This window comes from Chenopodium quinoa, unplaced genomic scaffold (genome assembly GCF_001683475.1).
Source record: "Chenopodium quinoa cultivar QQ74 unplaced genomic scaffold, ASM168347v1, whole genome shotgun sequence".
NCBI classification, from domain to species: domain Eukaryota; kingdom Viridiplantae; phylum Streptophyta; class Magnoliopsida; order Caryophyllales; family Amaranthaceae; genus Chenopodium; species Chenopodium quinoa.
The window spans coordinates 2,435,404-2,454,940 of record NW_018744151.1 but is presented as its reverse complement, the minus strand read 5'-3'; the positions used below and the strand labels follow the sequence as shown (position 1 = coordinate 2,454,940).

General features: G+C 32.8%; 2 protein-coding genes across 2 annotated transcripts; one reads left to right on the top strand and one right to left on the bottom strand.

The window, feature by feature from the left end:
- The first annotated feature begins 3,547 nt into the window (after positions 1-3,547).
- On the top strand, positions 3,548-8,515 carry LOC110693400 (S-linalool synthase-like). Its single transcript, XM_021870521.1, has 10 exons — positions 3,548-3,552; positions 5,580-5,800; positions 6,249-6,372; positions 6,888-6,936; positions 7,088-7,203; positions 7,299-7,397; positions 7,521-7,736; positions 7,843-7,972; positions 8,073-8,318; positions 8,507-8,515. Exons 1-10 carry the CDS (start codon positions 3,548-3,550, stop codon positions 8,513-8,515), a joined length of 1,215 nt encoding a protein of 404 aa, XP_021726213.1.
- Positions 8,516-9,746: 1,231 nt separating this feature from the next.
- LOC110693567 (serine carboxypeptidase-like 31) lies at positions 9,747-14,319 on the bottom strand. Its single transcript, XM_021870697.1, has 10 exons — positions 13,962-14,319; positions 13,122-13,229; positions 12,653-12,748; positions 12,422-12,514; positions 11,774-11,856; positions 11,318-11,605; positions 10,812-10,942; positions 10,593-10,688; positions 10,385-10,490; positions 9,747-10,249 (listed from the first exon to the last, which is right to left on the bottom strand). Exons 1-10 carry the CDS (start codon positions 14,251-14,253, stop codon positions 10,103-10,105), a joined length of 1,440 nt encoding a protein of 479 aa, XP_021726389.1. The 5' UTR covers positions 14,254-14,319; the 3' UTR covers positions 9,747-10,102.
- Between the last annotated feature and the right edge of the window lie 5,218 nt (positions 14,320-19,537).

Here is a 19,537-nt window from a genome sequence, read left to right as displayed (position 1 = left end):
ATTCAAAATGTAAAATTCTTACCTTCTCATTTTTTAAATTTAGCAATTTTGTTGTTTAGGTTGGTGTTTACATCTTTTATTTTGATTCTATTATATTTTATACTACTCTATTTGTCATTAACAATTACATAACCTACTGTAAATATAGCATGTTTTACAAAAAAAAAAACCAAAAAGACAAAATTGGCCTCAATAGCACTTATAGACGTTATAGTTGGGTGCAGAGAATAGCAAAATCATAATTGAGTGCACTCTACATCACAAACTATTAAGTTTGATGTAAAAAATGTTATAAATGACATCGAAGGACGGAGGTTCTGCAGAAAAGTTGTATTTTTTTTTTTAATATTTTGTAACCAATTTTCACCACTTTTTAATCTTCTATAACTTATGGAATTATTTTAATATACCTAGCACGTGCTCCCTAATTACTTTTTACTAACTTATTTTGTAAAGACGTTCATTAATTACAAAGAATGGATTGTGTTTGAAAAAATAAATCGAAATCTATCAACACAAATTAAAATTCATCCAAACAACACGTCAATTTTAATAGATCATCATAACACCAACTAATATCCTAATTTCATAAAACTATGAAAAAAAGGACAAATAACCAAATAAATAAGGAAAATTTGTCAGAAAAAATCTATTATAACCCTCTATTTGTTAGTAAAAACCTTTAAAAAAAAAATTTGGCCTTTAGAAACTTGTTTCTAAATTTTTTTTGTTGAAGACAACCAAAACCTCTAATTAACCTAATTAGCCCCTGATTACCCCTAATTAACTACTAAATCTTATTTAATTATTTAGAAATAACAAATAAATTGACAAATTTAAAAAAAAAAAATTAAACCACCCTCCAACCCCATCATCACCTGCAACCCTCCCCCTTCCACCTCCCCTTGTAGCAGCCACCCCCACCCTCACCCCCTGCCAGCGAACAGAATCCCTACCCCCCCAGGTAATCCGAGCTCTAGAAGACAACGGTACTTGGACTTTGGAGCATCTTCCCCCAGGTAAGAGAGCTCTAGGAAGTCAATGGGTCTATAAAACCAAGTTTTTGTCAAATGGTGAGGTGGAACGCCTCAAATCTCGTTTGGTTGTGTTCGGCAATCATCAGAAAGCAGGAATTGATTATGATGAGACTTTTGCTCGGGTGGCCAAAATGACCACAGTTCGCACCTTTCTTGCTATTGCAGCTTCTAAAAATTGGGAGATTCATCAAATGGATGTACACAATGCATTCTTACATGGTGATTTAGCTGAGGAGGTATATATGAAACTTCCTCCCGGGTTTGAAAGTTCGGAACCTACCTTGGTGTGCAGATTGCGTAAGTCTTTATATGGCTTGAAACAGGCTCCCAGATGTTGGTTTGCCAAACTAACCAACGCTTTGAAACAATATGGTTTTAACCAATCTTACTCTGATTATTCTTTATTTACATACTCTAAGACTACTGTTCAAATTAATGTCTTGGTTTATGTGGATGATCTCATTATTTCTGGGAATGATTCCGCTGCACTTACCGTTTTTAAAGCCTATCTCAGTGATTGTTTCAAAATGAAGGATCTTGGTCCTTTGAAATATTTTTTAGGCATCGAGGTTGCTCGTAGCTCTGCAGGCCTGTTTCTTTGTTAACGTAAATCTACGTTGGATATTATTTCTGAAGCCGGATTGTTAGGTGCAAAGCCTAGTGGATTTCCGATGGAGCAAAATCACAAATTGGGTACGACAACTGGTGATTTACTACCGGATCCTGAGTCGTATCGGAGACTAGTAGGGCGATTGATACATCTTGCAGTTACTCGGCCTGATCTTGCTTATTCTGTGCATATACTGGCTCAATTTATGCAGGCTCCTCGTACTGAGCATTGGGATGCTGCATTGAGAGTAGTACGATATTTAAAAGGTACTCCGGGCCAGGGTATTCTTTTGAGTTCGGCTAGTGACTTGACTTTGGAGGGGTGGTGTGACTCCGATTGGGCCGCTTGTCCCCTAACTAGGCGATCGCTTACAGGTTGGCTTGTATTTCTTGGAAAGTCTCCTATTTCATGGAAAACGAAAAAACAACCCACGGTTTCTTTCTCTTCGTCTGAGGCCGAATATAGGTGCATGTCCGGCGCTACTTGCGAGCTCAAATGGCTAAAGGCCTTATTGTTAAGCATGGGTATTCAACATCCAAAGGCAATCAAATTATTTTGCGACAGTCGGTCTGCTTTGCACATTGCACAAAATCCAGTTTTCCATGAATGAACGAAGCACATTGAGATTGATTGTCACTTCGTTCGTGATGCTATTAATGAAGGCTTAATTTCTCCATCTCATGTTTCTACAAAGGAACAACTAGCTGATATCTTCACTAAAGCTCTCGGAAAGTCGCTATTTGATTATCTTCTTCCCAAGTTGGGCATTTTGAATCCGCATGCTCCAACTTGAGGGGGGTATTGAGATATATCATATATTATATTTTAGGAAGATATTTATTCCCTAATATTATCTTATATATTCCTCAATATTCTAGGAGATCTTATGATTCTAGGTTAAGGAAATCTTGTAATGCTTATATATTTGGGGAGATGATTAATGAGAAATCAAGCTATTCTACTCTAATTATTTTCTATTTCTCTAATTTATCACCCCCGCACCGACAAACCCCCCGCCCTGCGCCCCCCTGCGTCACCCTCTTCTTTCCTTGAACCACCACCCAACTCTGACACCGACCAATAAGCCTCTTCTCCTAAGGCTGGCCTACCCAGCCCAACCCCCTCCACTACGTCGATAGGAGACCTAGCCCTCTCGCGACGACCAGAGACCCCAACCCCTTCCCTTTCACCCGCTGCGACCACCCACCCCCTTACTAAATCCAAATACAAAAATTCCACCCCTCATTTCTTCAACCATAAACAATCCCCTCCTTTTTCTACACCCATAAACTACCTCCCCTTGTCGTTTAAGGGTGTGGGAAAATAATGGAGTGGTGGTGGTAGAGAGGGGGGTGGGAGTTTTTGGAGTTAGGGTTTAGTGATGGGTGGGTGGTCGCGATGGTGGTTCAAAGGAATAGGAGGTGTAGGGGGGAGGGACTTTGCCGGCGCGGGGGAAGGGGAGGGGTGGGGGGTTCTGGTGGCCGGCGGGGGTGGGGGCGGTTGCTATCAGGGGTGGCAGCTGGTGATGGGTTTGGGGGTCGTGTATGTTTTTTTTTTTTTTAATTTATCAGTTTATTTATGATTTTTAATTAATTAAATAAGATTTAATTATAATTAGGGGGTAATTAGGTTAATTAGAGGTTTTGGTTGTCTTTAACAAAAAAAAATTTGAACCAGGTTTCTTTTTGCCAAAAATTGTTTAAAAGGTTTTTTCTGACAAAAAGAGTGTTATAATTAGGGATGTACACAATGCGGTTTAGACCGCATCAAACCGCAATTTTACAGTTTGGTGCGGTTTGAAAATTGCAATGCGGTTTTTTAAAATGACCAAACCCCGGTTTGCGGTTTGGTGTGGTTTCCAAAGTTATTGAGACCAACCCGCACCGCAAACCGCACTTTAATGCGGTTTGCGATTTTTATAGTATATTTTCATTAAAATTATATAAAAGAACTAAAATATATAAGCTAATTTTTTTACTATTAGCTAATTAAAGGTTAATAAAAAGAGTTTAATATTTAAATTATCAGCTAATAATTATAATATAAAATAAAAGTTTTGTTTTAAAAAGAATAATTACAATTTTAATAAAATACGGTTAAACCGCAAACCGCACCGCACTAAACCGCATCTTGCGGTGCGTTTTTTTTTAAATTGCGGTTTAGTGCGGTTCGAAAAAATTACAAACCGCACTTTTGCGGTTTGGTGCGGTTTACGATCCAAACCGCACCGCGAACACCCCTAGTTATAATAGGTTTTTTCTGACAAATTTTCCAATAAATAATGTAATCAACACAAAGATAGAAATTGAATTTCAAAATTTACCAAGTACAATTTAAAGAATGTCGTATGCTGATTGGTTGATTAGGGGTCTTTGTCTTCTTCCTCGTTAACATTTCAAGGAATAGTATTAATTTTACTAGTTGGGATAATGGGTGAATAATAAAAATGGGTACTTGTCCTTAGTATAGTAAAGTAATTATAAGATGAAAATTGGTTAAATATATTAAAATAATAATAATATGCTTTCCGTCTAAATCTCCGATCTTCAATGTATTTGATGATATATTTTGCACTTAATTTAAAATTTTGTGATGTATAGTCACTCACACAACATAACAAATTTTGTGTTGATTTAAAAATTTGTGAGTCACTCAATCAAGGTTGTACTACTTGTTAAAAATTAAAAAATAAAAAATAAAAAAAAATCAAGGTTGTACTATTCTTTGCATCCAACCTATAATTGGTGCTATTATAAGGTCAATTTTACCTAGAAAACAAAAAAAAAAAAACAGCATGGCTATGTGTAATTAAGAAGAGTAGTAACTACATGTATAACCCCACTGATTCAGTGAATAAACAAAAAACGTCATACACGTTTTCCCTACCATTCATCTTTTTGTGGTTAGTTCATTCAAGACGATGAGGTTAATGGGGTGTCAATAAACTTCACTTGAATGACCCCAATGACTTTACTCCTTGTGCACAATAAATCTGTTGATGTGTACTGACGCACACTAGTAAGCATCAATAATGCATCATAATACAAGCCAACATGCCAACATCTAAACGCCGCCCCATATTAGAGTTGCATCACATATACCAAGATAAACACCACAGAATCGCACATTAGATGTAAATTACTAGTTTATTTTCCAATGGTATTGATATTTCAATTCATGTATTGACCATAGAAGTTTTAGTGGCATTATCAAATCTCATCAAATTAATACGGAGTAGCTGGTGATTGAGTCCCAGAAATATGTTTTATACTCTATCACACCCCCTCACATGATGAGAGCCCTTTGAGCATGAAATGTACGTGGATGTAGCTAGAGCTGGCAATCCCTGACCCGACCCAATAACCCGAACGAACCTGACCAGAAGTTACTGAGAGAAACCTGACCCGATCCGAACCCGAATAACCCAAATTCGATCCGATTTGACCAAAATTTCATATTTCGTAATAATATTAAGTTTTACACTGTTTTTTTTTATTGTTTCTAAGCATAACCCGAAATCTGACCCGAACCCGACCCACTGAACCGAATTGTCACCCCTAGATGTAGCATGGACCCTCTGCATACCTTGCGCGAAATATTCCACTTGAAAGTGGGAATGGATGAGATTTGAACCCGTGATATTTGTGTCATGCTGGCTTTGATACCATGTTAGGAGACCAAGTCAACCAAAAGGTTAAGCTAATGGTTGAGATCTGAGAATATGTTCTATCTCTATCACTACAGCATCTAATATTACTATCATCATGATCTTATCTATTGGTACGACCTTAAAGAAAGTTGACATTCCTTACATAAATGATTATCATTTTTATTGAATAATTAAATATGGACTCATATATGAGAGCTAGTATATATGGATCCTAATTTGGCTAGTTCTACTATATTGTGTACATATCTTTGTTATCTTTCAGGGAAGAATTAGTTAACAAGTATCACTATCCTCCTTTGCTTTCGTATTTGGAGGCGTTACCTTCATCGTACCAAATTAATCAAGCAACTATAATCAATAATTTGAGTGCCGATGGTTCCTTGTTCCAATCTTCTGCGGCCACGGCTGCCGCGTACATTGCAGCCGGAAATCCAGCAACATTGTCATACCTACATAACCTTGTTCGAGCTTGTAGGCATGGAGGTAATAAGTCACAGTTGTAGCTATTTACGTAACAACTAATGTCACATTATTATTGTTAGTATCATAAACTTCTTTCGTTTTTTTCATAATTGCAACACTTTGACTTTTACACTATTCATGTGTTTCACTTTGATTAACTTTGACGATTTATACTCAAGTAAAAATATAGTTATGTGAGATCTTGCTAGATTCATCTCGATTTATACAATTTTAATATCTAATGTTTATAAGTTTTACATATTGATATTTAAATATATAACTATTTAAAACATGCATCGACAAGTGTGAAAAGAGAAGTGTTACAACTAAAAAAAAAACAGAAGAAGTATATATATTAGCACTAAAGGATTATATTAATTAAGTTTAGAGTGTTTTAGCATAATATAGTGTTAAATTATTTGACTTAGTACTAGTGTTATTTATGATTATTTTATCTTTGTTCATGTAGTTCCATCAATATATCCCATAGATGAAGATTGCATAAAGCTCTACATGGTCAATCAACTACAAAGATTAGGATTGTCTGACCATTTTCATGATGAAATCGCGGTGTTATCAAAAGACATATATAGGTACTATTTCACATACACTCTTAGAAATGAATAGTCATTGATAAGACTAATGTTTTAATTATAATTAGTCATTTTTTTCATGTAAAAACATATTTATCAGTAAATATAATGAAGAAGAAACATCACAACATGGTTTACTACAAGCCAATATCTTCAAGAACTCCTTAGCATTTGAAGTACTTCGGCTACAAGGATATAAAGTCTCCCCTAGTAAGACTATAAATCTTTAATTATCTATCAACAATATATACTTCATTATATTTATTTACTAAACATATATAATCTACCTTTAATTTACTAATTAATCTTTGGGATGAAATCGATAGGGAGGTTTTGTGGGTTCCTTAATGATAAATATGCTCTTCAAGAAATTGAAGACAATCATGAAATGTTTGCTAGCACACTCAATAATCTCTATCGAGCAACGAGTCTTATGTTTGAGACTGAAGTAGAGTTGAATTGAAAGAATTGAGAACATTTTCTAGAAGATTGCTTGAAAAATCCTGCCTATGTAGCAACACAATAGATGATGGTATCATGATGTGGCCGCGTCTTCAAGAATGGGTAATTCGATTTGTTTGCCTATATATATTGTTTATAATTAGCAAGTTAAACAATCAAAAGACAATAATGAAAAGTATACTATGATTGTACCTTGTTAATTATATATGTGTTCTCATAATTTCTTACGTAATTATATTTGTTTACTTCATAGATTAAGCGAGAAATTCTTGTAACTTGGATGGCTCGAATGGATCATTTAGATCATAGGAAGTGGATTGAAGCAAACCAAGACAGCCCTCTTTGGTTAGGAAAAGCCTCATATTATAGGTATACTTATAATTAATTAGAAATGACCTAATTAGTCATTTTCAATTTCTTGTCTTTGTTAAACTATATATATAATAAGAGTTTTTTGATAACAGGATTTCGTGTCTCAATAACATAGATTTGCTTCGACTTGCTAAAGAAAATTTTGAGTATCGACAAATGGTATACAAGAAAGAATTGACCGAGCTAATAAGGTAATTAACTCGATCAGAGCAGGGTTTTATAAAGGGTGTTATTTGTCATATACCGTGCATTAGCCTATAAATTTAATTTTGAACTATTGGAATTCAATCATGTATATACTGAATGATATATAGGTGGTCGAAGGATTGGGGTCTAATGGATATGGGCTTTGCACGAGAGAAAACCACGTATTGCTACTTTGCCATCGCCTCTAGTGCTTCCTTCCCTTATGAATCTGATGTTCGATTAATAGTTGCAAAGAGTGCCGTGCTAATAACCATTGTGGATGACTTTTTCGACACCAAAGGGTCACTCGATGAGCTACAAACCATTGCAAAGGCTGTGCAAAGGTATATCCCTAGCTAGCTAGCTAGATAGCGCGAGTGATTATGTATGTTTATACAATAGCTTATGTTTTTCTCATAGAAATGGTTGTTTTGTCACGTATGCACACAGATGGGATAACAAAGGCTTAACAAGTCATAGCAAGATCCTCTTCGATATCCTCGATAACTTTGTGGGTGAATTAGCAAAAACATACCATGATCAACATCAAATCGACATAACTACTAGTCTTCGAAATTTAGTAATTCTCTTGAGAAACACTCTTTATTTGATTTTCTCTATTGCTTTCGTCATATATTTGCTTATGAGACTGATTTTTCTTTCTATTTCTTTTGTCGAAGTGGTACGAAGCAATTGATTCGTGGCTAATTGAAGCAACATGGAGAAAAACAGGACACATTCCGTCGATGTCTTCTTACTTGGAAATTGGCAAGATTTCTGTTGCTGCTCATGTAATGGTACTTCAAGCCTCGTATTTTCTGACTCCAACATTCTACCCTCACAACATTAATCCTTCTCAGTATGAAGCAATTACGAAACTTCTAATGAAATCGTGTCGATTGCTGAATGATATACAGGGTTATGAGGTATAACAATCTTATACTCTTGTTGATAAATTAAAATTATCTTTATTAACTATATGAAGTCAAATAAGCAACCTTTCATTAGAAATACTTGAATAAAAAGTGTTATTGAGTGCTTTTATAAAGAAAAATCTTAACAACCTTTTTCTTACAAAATTTCCTTAGAAGTTTATTATGAATTGCACGTACAGTTTGTGTAGTTTGTACGTAATCTATAATTTTTTGGAAGCTAACTAAATATTACTCCATGTTCGAGTCTTGCATAGAGAAATTAAGGAAGGAAAAATCAACTCGATAATGTTATACTTGAGAGAAAATCAAGATGCTAATATGGAAGAAGCCGTTGATTATTTGGAAAAAATACTTGAAGGAACTAAAATGAGGTTGCTTGAACATGCATTAATAACGGATAATGGAGTTGATCATGAAGATTTGCCAAAACCTTGCAAGATGCTACACTTAACCGCACTTAAAGTGTTTCATATGTTCTACAACTCGACTGACCATTTCGACTCAAAGGACTCCCTACTTAATGACATAAACAAAGCAATTTTCGTTCCCTTGGACCGTCATGTACCTTTGAAATCTTCTAAGCCTCTTACACTTCCATTTCAAGAAAAGAAAAGGTGTTCGACGATTAATTTTCATAACAATACAAGCTTAAACATTTGTGGCGCAAGGAAAAATTTTACAATACATGGAACATCTTTGGGTTTATCATTGGGAAGTTACCAATCAAAGATAAAGATTTCACCATCCTCCAACCTCCGATTTACTATGGCATTATAAATGGGCTAAGTTTTGAAGAAGATTATTAGCATATGCATCCATGAACGTATATGAAACAATAAAGCCTATGTGTTCTGTTCACCCGTACTAAATTTGTTTCCTTTGTAAGTTGCCTCGCGCATTGTTATATACTTATATTTTGAATATAATACTAAAATTAAATGTTTACACATATTGGATAGGAAAGTTCTACCTATTTCGTTTTATCTGTATCTTGTATCATCTTCTTAGTGTTTGTTGCATGTACTTTATTTTGGGAAACTCCCTGTTTCTCATGGTGAGAAACGAAATTTGTTTCTCATGGCGGCATTTTCGTGAATAAATCAACAACTTTTTCATTATTGTGGGCCCCACAGTTGAATAAAGTTGAATAAAGTTGTTGATTTATTTACGAAAATGTCATGTGAGAAACCAAATTTGTTTCTCACCATGAGAAACTGAGGCACCCTCCTTTATTTTAGGGTTATTTGTATTTGTAGAATTACACCAATTATCTTTTATGTTCTATTGATTATTGAATGAAAATATGATGCATATGTAACATATGTAAAACAAAGAATTTATTGTTTTAAATTAAACCATCAAGTTGTTAAAAAAAAAAAAAAATTCAATATTTGTAAAGCTATACTACAAACAACTTACTAACAAGCTTCAAAACTTGTGTAATACTAAAATCATCAACTTATTGCCAAACAGTTCATGTAATACTTGGTCTTACGACCTAATTAAGTCTATGATTGCATTATACAAATTGTTAAAACAATGCTAATTAGACATTATTATTGCGTCAATTATATTTGCTACGGTAAGACTAGTAAACACTTGGAATATTATCTTAGACAACTCCCAATCTCCCACCTTATAAGCTACATACAAACTAGCTTAGTTAGATCAAAGGCCTTTATTTTGGCAATATTAGACCGCAAAACTTTTGTTACAAAATTGACTTATTCAACTTATACCAGTATTATTCATTGTAATCTTATCATGCATTATATTTAGCGGGCTGATGGAAGGGATTCTGCTTCAAGAAAATGTGTAAACAACGCGAGTGAGCTGCTCGGTTTGAATATAGGCACAGCATGGCCGGCTCCTCTGAATGTAGCGAACGTTAGACCCGTATACTCTTGATACCATCCACTCACCTGTAAACAACAAAATCAATGCATTTTATTAGGGAAGGAAATAATTATTCCAAAGTTGCACATAAAATAAAATATTTCAAAGTTGCATATAATATTTAACGGAAGTAGTATTAACTATTACAATATTAATTTTACCTGTTTTTCATGGTACCATGGCCTCCAAGGTTTTGTGATGGGTAATCCAAGAGCATTTAAGCTGTATCTTGTAGACAACACGGGAACTCTTCCATCTGTATCTCCACTGGTAAAGCCGACAAATGACAAAATATATATTGTTGGTTAAATGAGGCAAGTAAAATGAGACGTAGCAGTATTATATATAAATAAACTACGTAGTATTTACCTATAGACCCATATTCTAAGTCCAGCAGAAATTAGTTTCTTGTAAATGGGAAGTACTGATGGCTTTGAGTCTGCCCAGTTGCTAAATATTGTGAAGCTACATCAAACATTAGAAATTATGTCAAAATACTTCATACTTAATTGTATATAATAAGCTCCTCATTTAATGGTAATTAAGAAAGATTATTTGTAGTTTAAGATAAATAATTTTGGTAATTACTTGCATATGCTCCAATTCTTTAGCTGAACACCATCACTTACATGAAGAGCCTTTTGAACGTCTGGTCTATTATAGTAACTTCTTGCATAATCATCCAAGCAAGGATCATAACCACCCATGATTCTTGGCATCTGCAAGTGTTTACACCATGAGAATCCTTTAAATAAAATTATAATGCGGAGTATTCTCTTTCGTTCCAAAATAATCTTGGGATATACGACTTGGGAAAAATGTATACAGTATATAGTTTCAAAATTAAGTCGATCTATAAAAACCTTATACCTCAAATTAAATTGACTTGGACTAACTTTATCCAAAATAAATTGACCACTCGGCTTATTTGTCACCTCTGATCTAGACAAGGAAATTTTTTTATTTTTTTTTTTTCATTTCGAGTTATAGGAAAAAAAATTTAAATAACATCTTAAAATAATTACATGAGGTAAAGTTTTAACTTGAAATATTCATTCTTGTAACTTGGCAAATAATTGTTATTTCAATCTTACCATTTTGGAGCTAGCTTTGAACATGACTTCCATTGACCCTGAATTATTTTTGGTAGATTTTGCCATGCAAACTGCTGTGTACAAGCTGTAAATATCAATCTCTTTGTACTGTTTTAGGACCTCGTCGACACCTTGGCTACAATCGGGGTTGTTCCAAGTGTTATCGCTGTTGAAATCACAAGTCTCTCGTATGATTTTGTGTGTTTCGTCCGACACAACAGCGTGACTCCAAGCGTAGTCCACTAACCCTCTCCAATCATCGGGATCTGATGTTTCGGGATTTCCCATCTGAATAGATATTCATTTTTCAATTGTCACGTGTTTAGTTCAAATTTCATTGACTTAACTATGACAACAAAATCCGTATAAAAATGATTAAAGAGAGCATACATATGATTTTGAAGTAAAAACTAGTCCTGTGAAAATAAAAATAAATAAATAAGGAAGTATATATACCAAAATGCCCTTTAGGTCAATGTAAATAGAAGAGTTATAGTTTCTGTCATGAATGAGCTCAGCCAACTCTGGGACATATTTACCTGCCATTTAGTCACCAAATTACAAAAATAAATCAGAGCACATTTGAGATAGAAAATATATGTTACAAGTGAATCAAAGACAAGACAACTCGCAAGCTACTCGAGTATCGCAATACTCAATATTCCTGAGCTAAGCTTAGTTTGACACAGACTCTAGAGGCTCAATGACCAACATGAAAATTATTTAATTGAAAAGTTATGGTGCACTCCGTATAAAATTTAACAATGTTAAGTTTATTAAAGTACGGAGTAGTATTTAGTTGAAAAAAAAAAAAAACCAGAGTGGTAATTAATTATGGAAAATGTTTTAAATAGCCCTTAGGGCTACATATAAACGTTAAAAATATTCTTGAAAATTGTTTAAATTTAGAAAATCATGATAAAAAAAAACACTAATCACACTGATCTACGCGTGTTTAAGTTATTAATTCCAATTTTATACAATTTTCAAAAAGTGTTTTTAATGCTTATATATATAGTTTTAAGCGTTATGTATAGCATCACCCATAATTATTTATATGGTACTTCATGTTTTTAAAATGAGATCGACGAGAAGTTGGAGTACCTGCATAGCTCTCCCCTGCAATGTAAAATGAACGATTTCTATATGTTGGAAACTTGAGGAACCACTTTTGGAGAAATTCATAAGAATCGTTTGCTGTTCAACGAAAGATATAAAGAGATTAATTTTATTAAAATTAGTCAAATGATGAAGTCGAATTGAATAGGCTCTTGATTGTACTGTCGAAAAAAAAAAAAAATTTGAACTGAAGAGATAAAAGATCAAGAATTATACCAGTAAAAACATCCCCAAGATTATCAAAATCACTAGTTGTATGCGTATAGGAGAAACCAACTCCAACAGGAGATTCTAGGAACAACATGTTGGCTTCTGCAAGATTATGTGCATATTACAAAGTCAAGATATTAATATTATGGCGTTAAAATACATGGTATATTCGTACATTTTTTAAATTTTACATCCGTCCTATTTAAAAATCAAAAAATAAAAAGACGAGGAATATATTATATGGTCATATGGAGTTTTGTTTTTAGAGGAACAAACGGAATATATATAGTGACGTTAGACTAATTTGCTAAGTAAAATGAACTAACAAAATAGTGAATGAAATCGACATCTTATATTATGTAAGAAATGCGACTTTTTTGTAGAGACGTACACTTTAGAGAATTTTCGCTTAATTTTAAATTAATTTCTTCAAATAAGCATAAAGAAACATGTTTATTATGAATTAAGCACTTACCTTTATTCCAAGCAAAAGGGTTAAATTTAAGAGCACCACCATCGGCGTCCACTAAGAAAGGACCAATTTCTTGTGTTGCTCCATAACCAACAGAGGAACACCCTGGACCTGTAACAAAAGTAAAAATAATATAAAATTAAATAAAATATATAAAATTTCAAATAAATTGGTATAAAAATAATTATTAACATTTAATTATAGTTCAATGGCTAGGTTAGTGGGACTTTCTAAACACAAGGCAACAAAAAAAGCATTTTTACTTTTAATTGGAATATATGCTTGCCCTTTTGCTACCACTTCATATATTTGTCTGTGTGTTGAGGTGAATATATTATTTAATTTCTCCACTAATTATAAAAATGTTCAACTTTTCTCCAATAAATGTAATTTTTTAATTTATTATGTGGTCATGCTACCATCTTAGCAGCATGGTGTAATAGGTAATTATATTATCCCACATTCTTTATTATTCCACAAAAGGATTAAACAATTTAATTTGTCAAAGTGTGTGTGCTTGGTATTATTTTGTTATTTTGCATCATCATCTTTGATAGCTGCCTCATATTAGGTCATAATGTGTGGTACATTTTGTTCATAATTTAACTAACAAAGATGAGCATCAAATGTGAAACACTAATAGCTAGGTTCGCGCTACAAATATTCTTTATATTTGATTAGTAATAATACTTTCTTCGCCCACAATTATGTGCAACAAAGGGGTATTATTTGTGAGATATAAAATATTACTTTGTTGCACATAATTGTGGACGGAGGGAGTATATATGTACAAAGTAAGAAATAGAGTGAAAAGACATACGACTCATTTTGACACATGCTTACCTCCATTCAACCACAATACCAACGGCTTCTCATCAGGATGAGATGAGGCCTCATAAAACCAATAGAACAAGGCCCTCTCTTTTTTTTCATCAACCGTTATATAACCGGCATAGTGTCGAAAATCGACCTCCGGTTGGCCGGGAAGATTTGTCACAAGATGGTTATTTTCCAAGAGCTTTTCCTCCTTGTCATTATTATAAGGCCTTACTTTATGCCTAGAACCTTCTAAAGGCTCTATACAAAATAATATGGCAATAAGAACCAAGCTAAGGAATATAAATAATGCCCTCATTGCAAAATCCTTGTTAGAGCACCAATCTACAATATTGTTTAGGGACACTTTGAGTTTGACTAGCTACAATGTGAGGAGATGAAGAAGAACCACTTGGGCTATTTATAGTGATATTTTTTGCACTAAAAAAATTCAAGATGTGGGGTTTGCAAAGAAAAATGGGTCCATTTTTGCCATATAGGGTTGGTGAATTTCTGACATGGATTATAATATCAAGGGTCCCTTGCATTATGTAGGTTTATAGGTATGGTAAGTGGATGTTCCATTTTCATTAATTTGCAATAAGGTGTTTACTATATATTTAAGAAAATTTAATGAATAAAGACAAATTTGAGGCAGAAAAAGATAATTTTGAAGAGGACAAAATACAACCTACAAATAGCAATTGGTGCAACATTTTGAGATCTAGGATAGATTCCATCTTTCCTTTTGTTTTTGTCTTGTAATTACTACTCAATATCGACATACTCGTATCTCTATGGTCCAAATTCATTCATTATTGTAGTGAATCGTACCACTCATCGATCCCTAAAATATTGTTTCTTTGTTCTTTACATAATGTTCATAATAGATTGTGTTATGTTAAGGTACAGTCCAAATTATATTTTCCGAGTCTCTTTATTTTAATTAATACTCTCATAGTCTCATGTACAAATAAGAAATTTCTATATATATTCCATACAATATTTGATCTAAACCGGTCTTACATACATACACAACTAGCGATAATATTGGATTGTGCCAGCATGAAGCACAACATGACACAAGCATAGTATAGGCATGGAACGTCACGTTATTGTGCATGTTGAGCAATTTGTTGAGCCTAAATCATCTTTAATTAGGAGAAGCATTACAAGGTACAACAACATGACCTGGTGTACAATATATCGTACATATGGGACTTGAGGCCTTGAGGGTGCTAGCTTAGAGCATCGGAAAACTGACAATTGCTTCATCTCATGTGATAGGATTGTTTTATCCACTCGGATACACCCATAATGATTACTTCTTCTGGTTTTTTATACTTGCAACACAGCCTTGTACGTGGCACATATTTCAAGGTTGAGATTATATAATGTAAAATCAACATAATTAATTTTTACACATGGTACCTAACCCTTCTCTAATCCTAGTATTAAAAGTTTTTTTGAAAAAGATCATACAGTTACCGTCACTAATCAACTCCTAAAGCCGTGTGCCTAAAAATTGTGTTGCAAGTAAAAAAAAAACAAAAAAAAAATTCCTATATAATTTTTAAAGTATAATGCAATATAGTCTGAATTTAATAAGTCTCCAAGTTAATTAGCTCGGTAATTATGTCTTTCACCATTATTAAATTGTACCAACATACATTTAAACTCAAATTTCAGCAAATTCATGATTGCTTCTCCATCAATAAACCATAATGCTAGCTCCTTTATGATTGTCTCTTTGTCTTGATCATGAACACATCAATCTTCTAGAGTTCGAGTAATGGATGATTATGACGCACACTACGTATATTAGTGACTCCCTTATTGAGCACCCTTCCAACTATGTTACACCTTACGCACATATTATTTTCTAAAATGTATCGATAAAATCCCTTAACCCTAGAGAATGTAACAATAAACCTTAGGTATGTTTTTGGTATGTCATTACTTTATTACTCTTTTTAGAGGTAGTAGAAATTCCTAGTGAATAAGTGTCACAACAACAATTTGTGAAAACATATTGGATTGCACCTGATACATAAAACGAGTATATATGAAAGGAGAGTTACACCACTTATCAAATGTTACTTTCTAAAATCAAATGGTGATAGAAGTAGTCAACTTGCACATATATAATTGTGTGGTGTACTAGTGGTTGTCATATTTCCACTTATTTTATATAAAGGAAGAATTTTAATAGATGATAAATTATTATTTTTAAATAAAAACCTAGTTAAGTATTTTCGGGCCAAAATATAAGTACGTGACCATCCTATTAGCAATTTCATCTTTCTTTTTGGCTAGTACATGAACAAAATATTATCAATCGAGTTCCCTGTTTAAGTTGACTGATGCTATAGTTTATGCTAGTCAAATCAATGACAGAAAATAATTTATATAGGTATATATTCTCACCATATATTATTTCGTACTACTTTCATTGTCCCCTAAGAAAATAGGTCATATATAAGATAGAATCTTATGATGGAATAACAGAAATTAATTAGTTTCTTTTGTGGGGAACCTTACAAGTGATTGATAAATAATGATATATATCATAGTATTAAAATCTTTATATTGAAAAAGTGACAAAAAGATAATTGGCCAATTGGGTTGTTGAATAATGACATGGAATCTAAACCTTGCGCAAGTTGTACTATATATGAAATATTGAGATTGATATCATCACACCATTGAATGGATGGAATTGGATGTCAATCATCACTAAATGTCATTTATCTCGAACTACTTGTTTTAAGAAAATTTTAAAAAGTAGAGAGAAAATATTGGTTGAGTTAGTGAAATTTAGCTAAGACTAGGAGAGATTGTATATGTTATGCATGTGAAAAAAGTAACTAGACAAAAAGACTAATAAATGATAGAATGAAAGTATTAAAGTTGAGAATTTGTTATCTAAAAATGTTATGCAACATCTCTATTTGAAACTTTCTTGATCTTTCACTATGCTTAGGATAGAGGAAATTTGATACAAATCGTTCTTATGAGAAGGTTTTGCATGAGACCGTTTTACGTGAGTTCAGTTATAATGCACACACTCATCCCTACGCACTACCACTACCTAGCCACTTGTCGACGGCCGACGACCACACTTAATTTTTTTTTTCCAGTTTTTATGACCGGACTCACGTAGTGAATCCGTTCTACACAAAGATTTTACATTGTGGTAAGGTGAGTTTTGCTTGAGAAAGACGACATCCTTCTTAAATTTTTGTATTTAAATACTTAATTAATAACATATAATCATGATTGTTCTTGTACCAAACTTACAGAATTAAAGCTACTACTACTGTCATACAAGTTTATCAAATCGATCATGTGAGTTATTCTGGACACGAATGTAGATGATAGGATCTAAATTATAGAACGAAAAAGTCATAAATCATGTGAGTTACTCATTAGTGAGTTATATATTAGGCTTACAGATTATAAATCAAGAAAGTGAAAGGTTAATTATACTAATTGATAACCATTTTAATTCTATTCTTTAAATGATTTCATTTTATCCGATTCAAAGAATTTCACTCACAACGTTTGTGTTGGCCAACATTGACAAGATCACCCACGCACATACACTTTTTTCTTCCTTTAAGTTCTTCGCCATTAAATTAGTGGGAAATTCTCCATTAATTAATACAAAGTAAAGTGAAGAGACGTTCTTAGCAAACAAACAAAAAAGTACAATTATTAAATTAATGCAAAGCATCAAATTAGTACTCAATTAATTTTATTTTATTTTACTCAAGCATGAACTTTGCTCACGCCCATTCCATAAATAAATCACTTTAGATTAATGCAAAGAACCAAACTTCTCCAATATATACTGGATAATGGAGAATATATGCTTATAAAATACCAATTGTCATCTGCTAATTTAAATGACGTTCATTTTTATTTTAATTTTGATCCATGTTTGGGTGACAATATTTAGATTAGTGTATATGTCAGATCAATGATGACCATTAATTTTTTGGCGTTTAGAGAGCCACAAGGGGAGAATCGATCCCAAGATCTCCTGGAATCGAGAGGGAAGCTCTAACCACTTGAGCTATCCCTCACTCTCAATGATGACCATTAATTAGTTGTAATTATTTATTTAATAATACTAATTCTTTATTAGTCTTTTGTCTTAAAAAAAATTTAAAAAAAAAATGGCAAATGGGTTTTACCGCAAAAGTCAAAAGTCATACTTAAATTAGTTAAATTTTGGAAAAATTTCAATTTTTTTGGCCCGACTTTAGTTTGGGTTTATCCCACTTTTGGTTTCCAAGTGTTATAAATGTCTCTTAACTCATTAGGAAAATAATACATATAATACCTAAGCTTAATTATTTGACCTAAATTGAGGTTGTGATTGAATGCATGCATGACTCATTATAAACCCAAATTGGTCAAATATAATCCAATGGTCAAAATACGAGTAATATATAATTTAAATGACTTGTTTAATGAGATTTTTATCTAATCGTGTCAATTGAACTATATCTTCATATATATAACTTTAATTTGACGAGACACCATATATGAATGACTCGTTTGATGAGGTTTCTACCCTATCATATGTTAATTGAAACTATATCTTCATAAATAACTTTAACTTGATGAGACACCATATACTGTAGTGCTTCAGTAGTAACACTACTACGTACTTGATATAGAGGTTGATGAAAATTTTGACCTTTTGCTTTGAATTTGTAGTGTTACTGTACATGAAAATATGAAATGCATGATAATATATACTAGTATATTGACTAGATTCTTTTAATAGATACAAGTAACTTGTTTTCTTTACTCTAAATCAAGTGTTGTGATCTGATTTAATAATGTTTGGTTTAATTTGAATTTTCTAATTTAATCTACTAGTCTTACAAAATTTTGAACATACATTATTCACACTAATAGATAAGGGACAAAATAATTATTAATTGAGATCTTGTTAGATTCATGTACAATTATAAATTTTAAATCTATAATTCTTAAATATATTACTAATACATAATTAAAGATATTTAATTTAGTAATAATGAAATGGATATTGAAAGTGCTACACTGCTACCAGATCTAATCTACTGTAATTAATACTTATACGAAGTACTGCCTCCATTTTTATTTAGTTGACACCTTTTTCTTTTCACGCTTGCCAACGCACTATTTTAATGAATAATATCTCAAACTTTCGACATAGTAAAATTATAAAAAGTGAATATTAATTAAATATACATTGAAACAATTCAAATAAGATCCCATTTGATTATGTTTTTTCATAGCTATAAATCACAAATGCTAGTCAAAATGTAATTTGTGAATAGTGTAAAAGTCAAATAATGTCAACTTAAAAAAAGGGAGGTAGTATATGATATGATCAAGTTTTGAATAGATAAGTGACATGGGTCAATGTTCAAAGAAGGCCCATTTGACACCGCCCATTATTATATATTCAAACCACCGCACACTGTAGCCCAGTATGGTAGCATGCTTAGTCGCCAACACCTTCTGCTATATTGTCAAAACAAAAAGTATTAGGGTCAAATGTTCTCGTTTTCATGATCAAACATCAAAACACAATCCCCCTC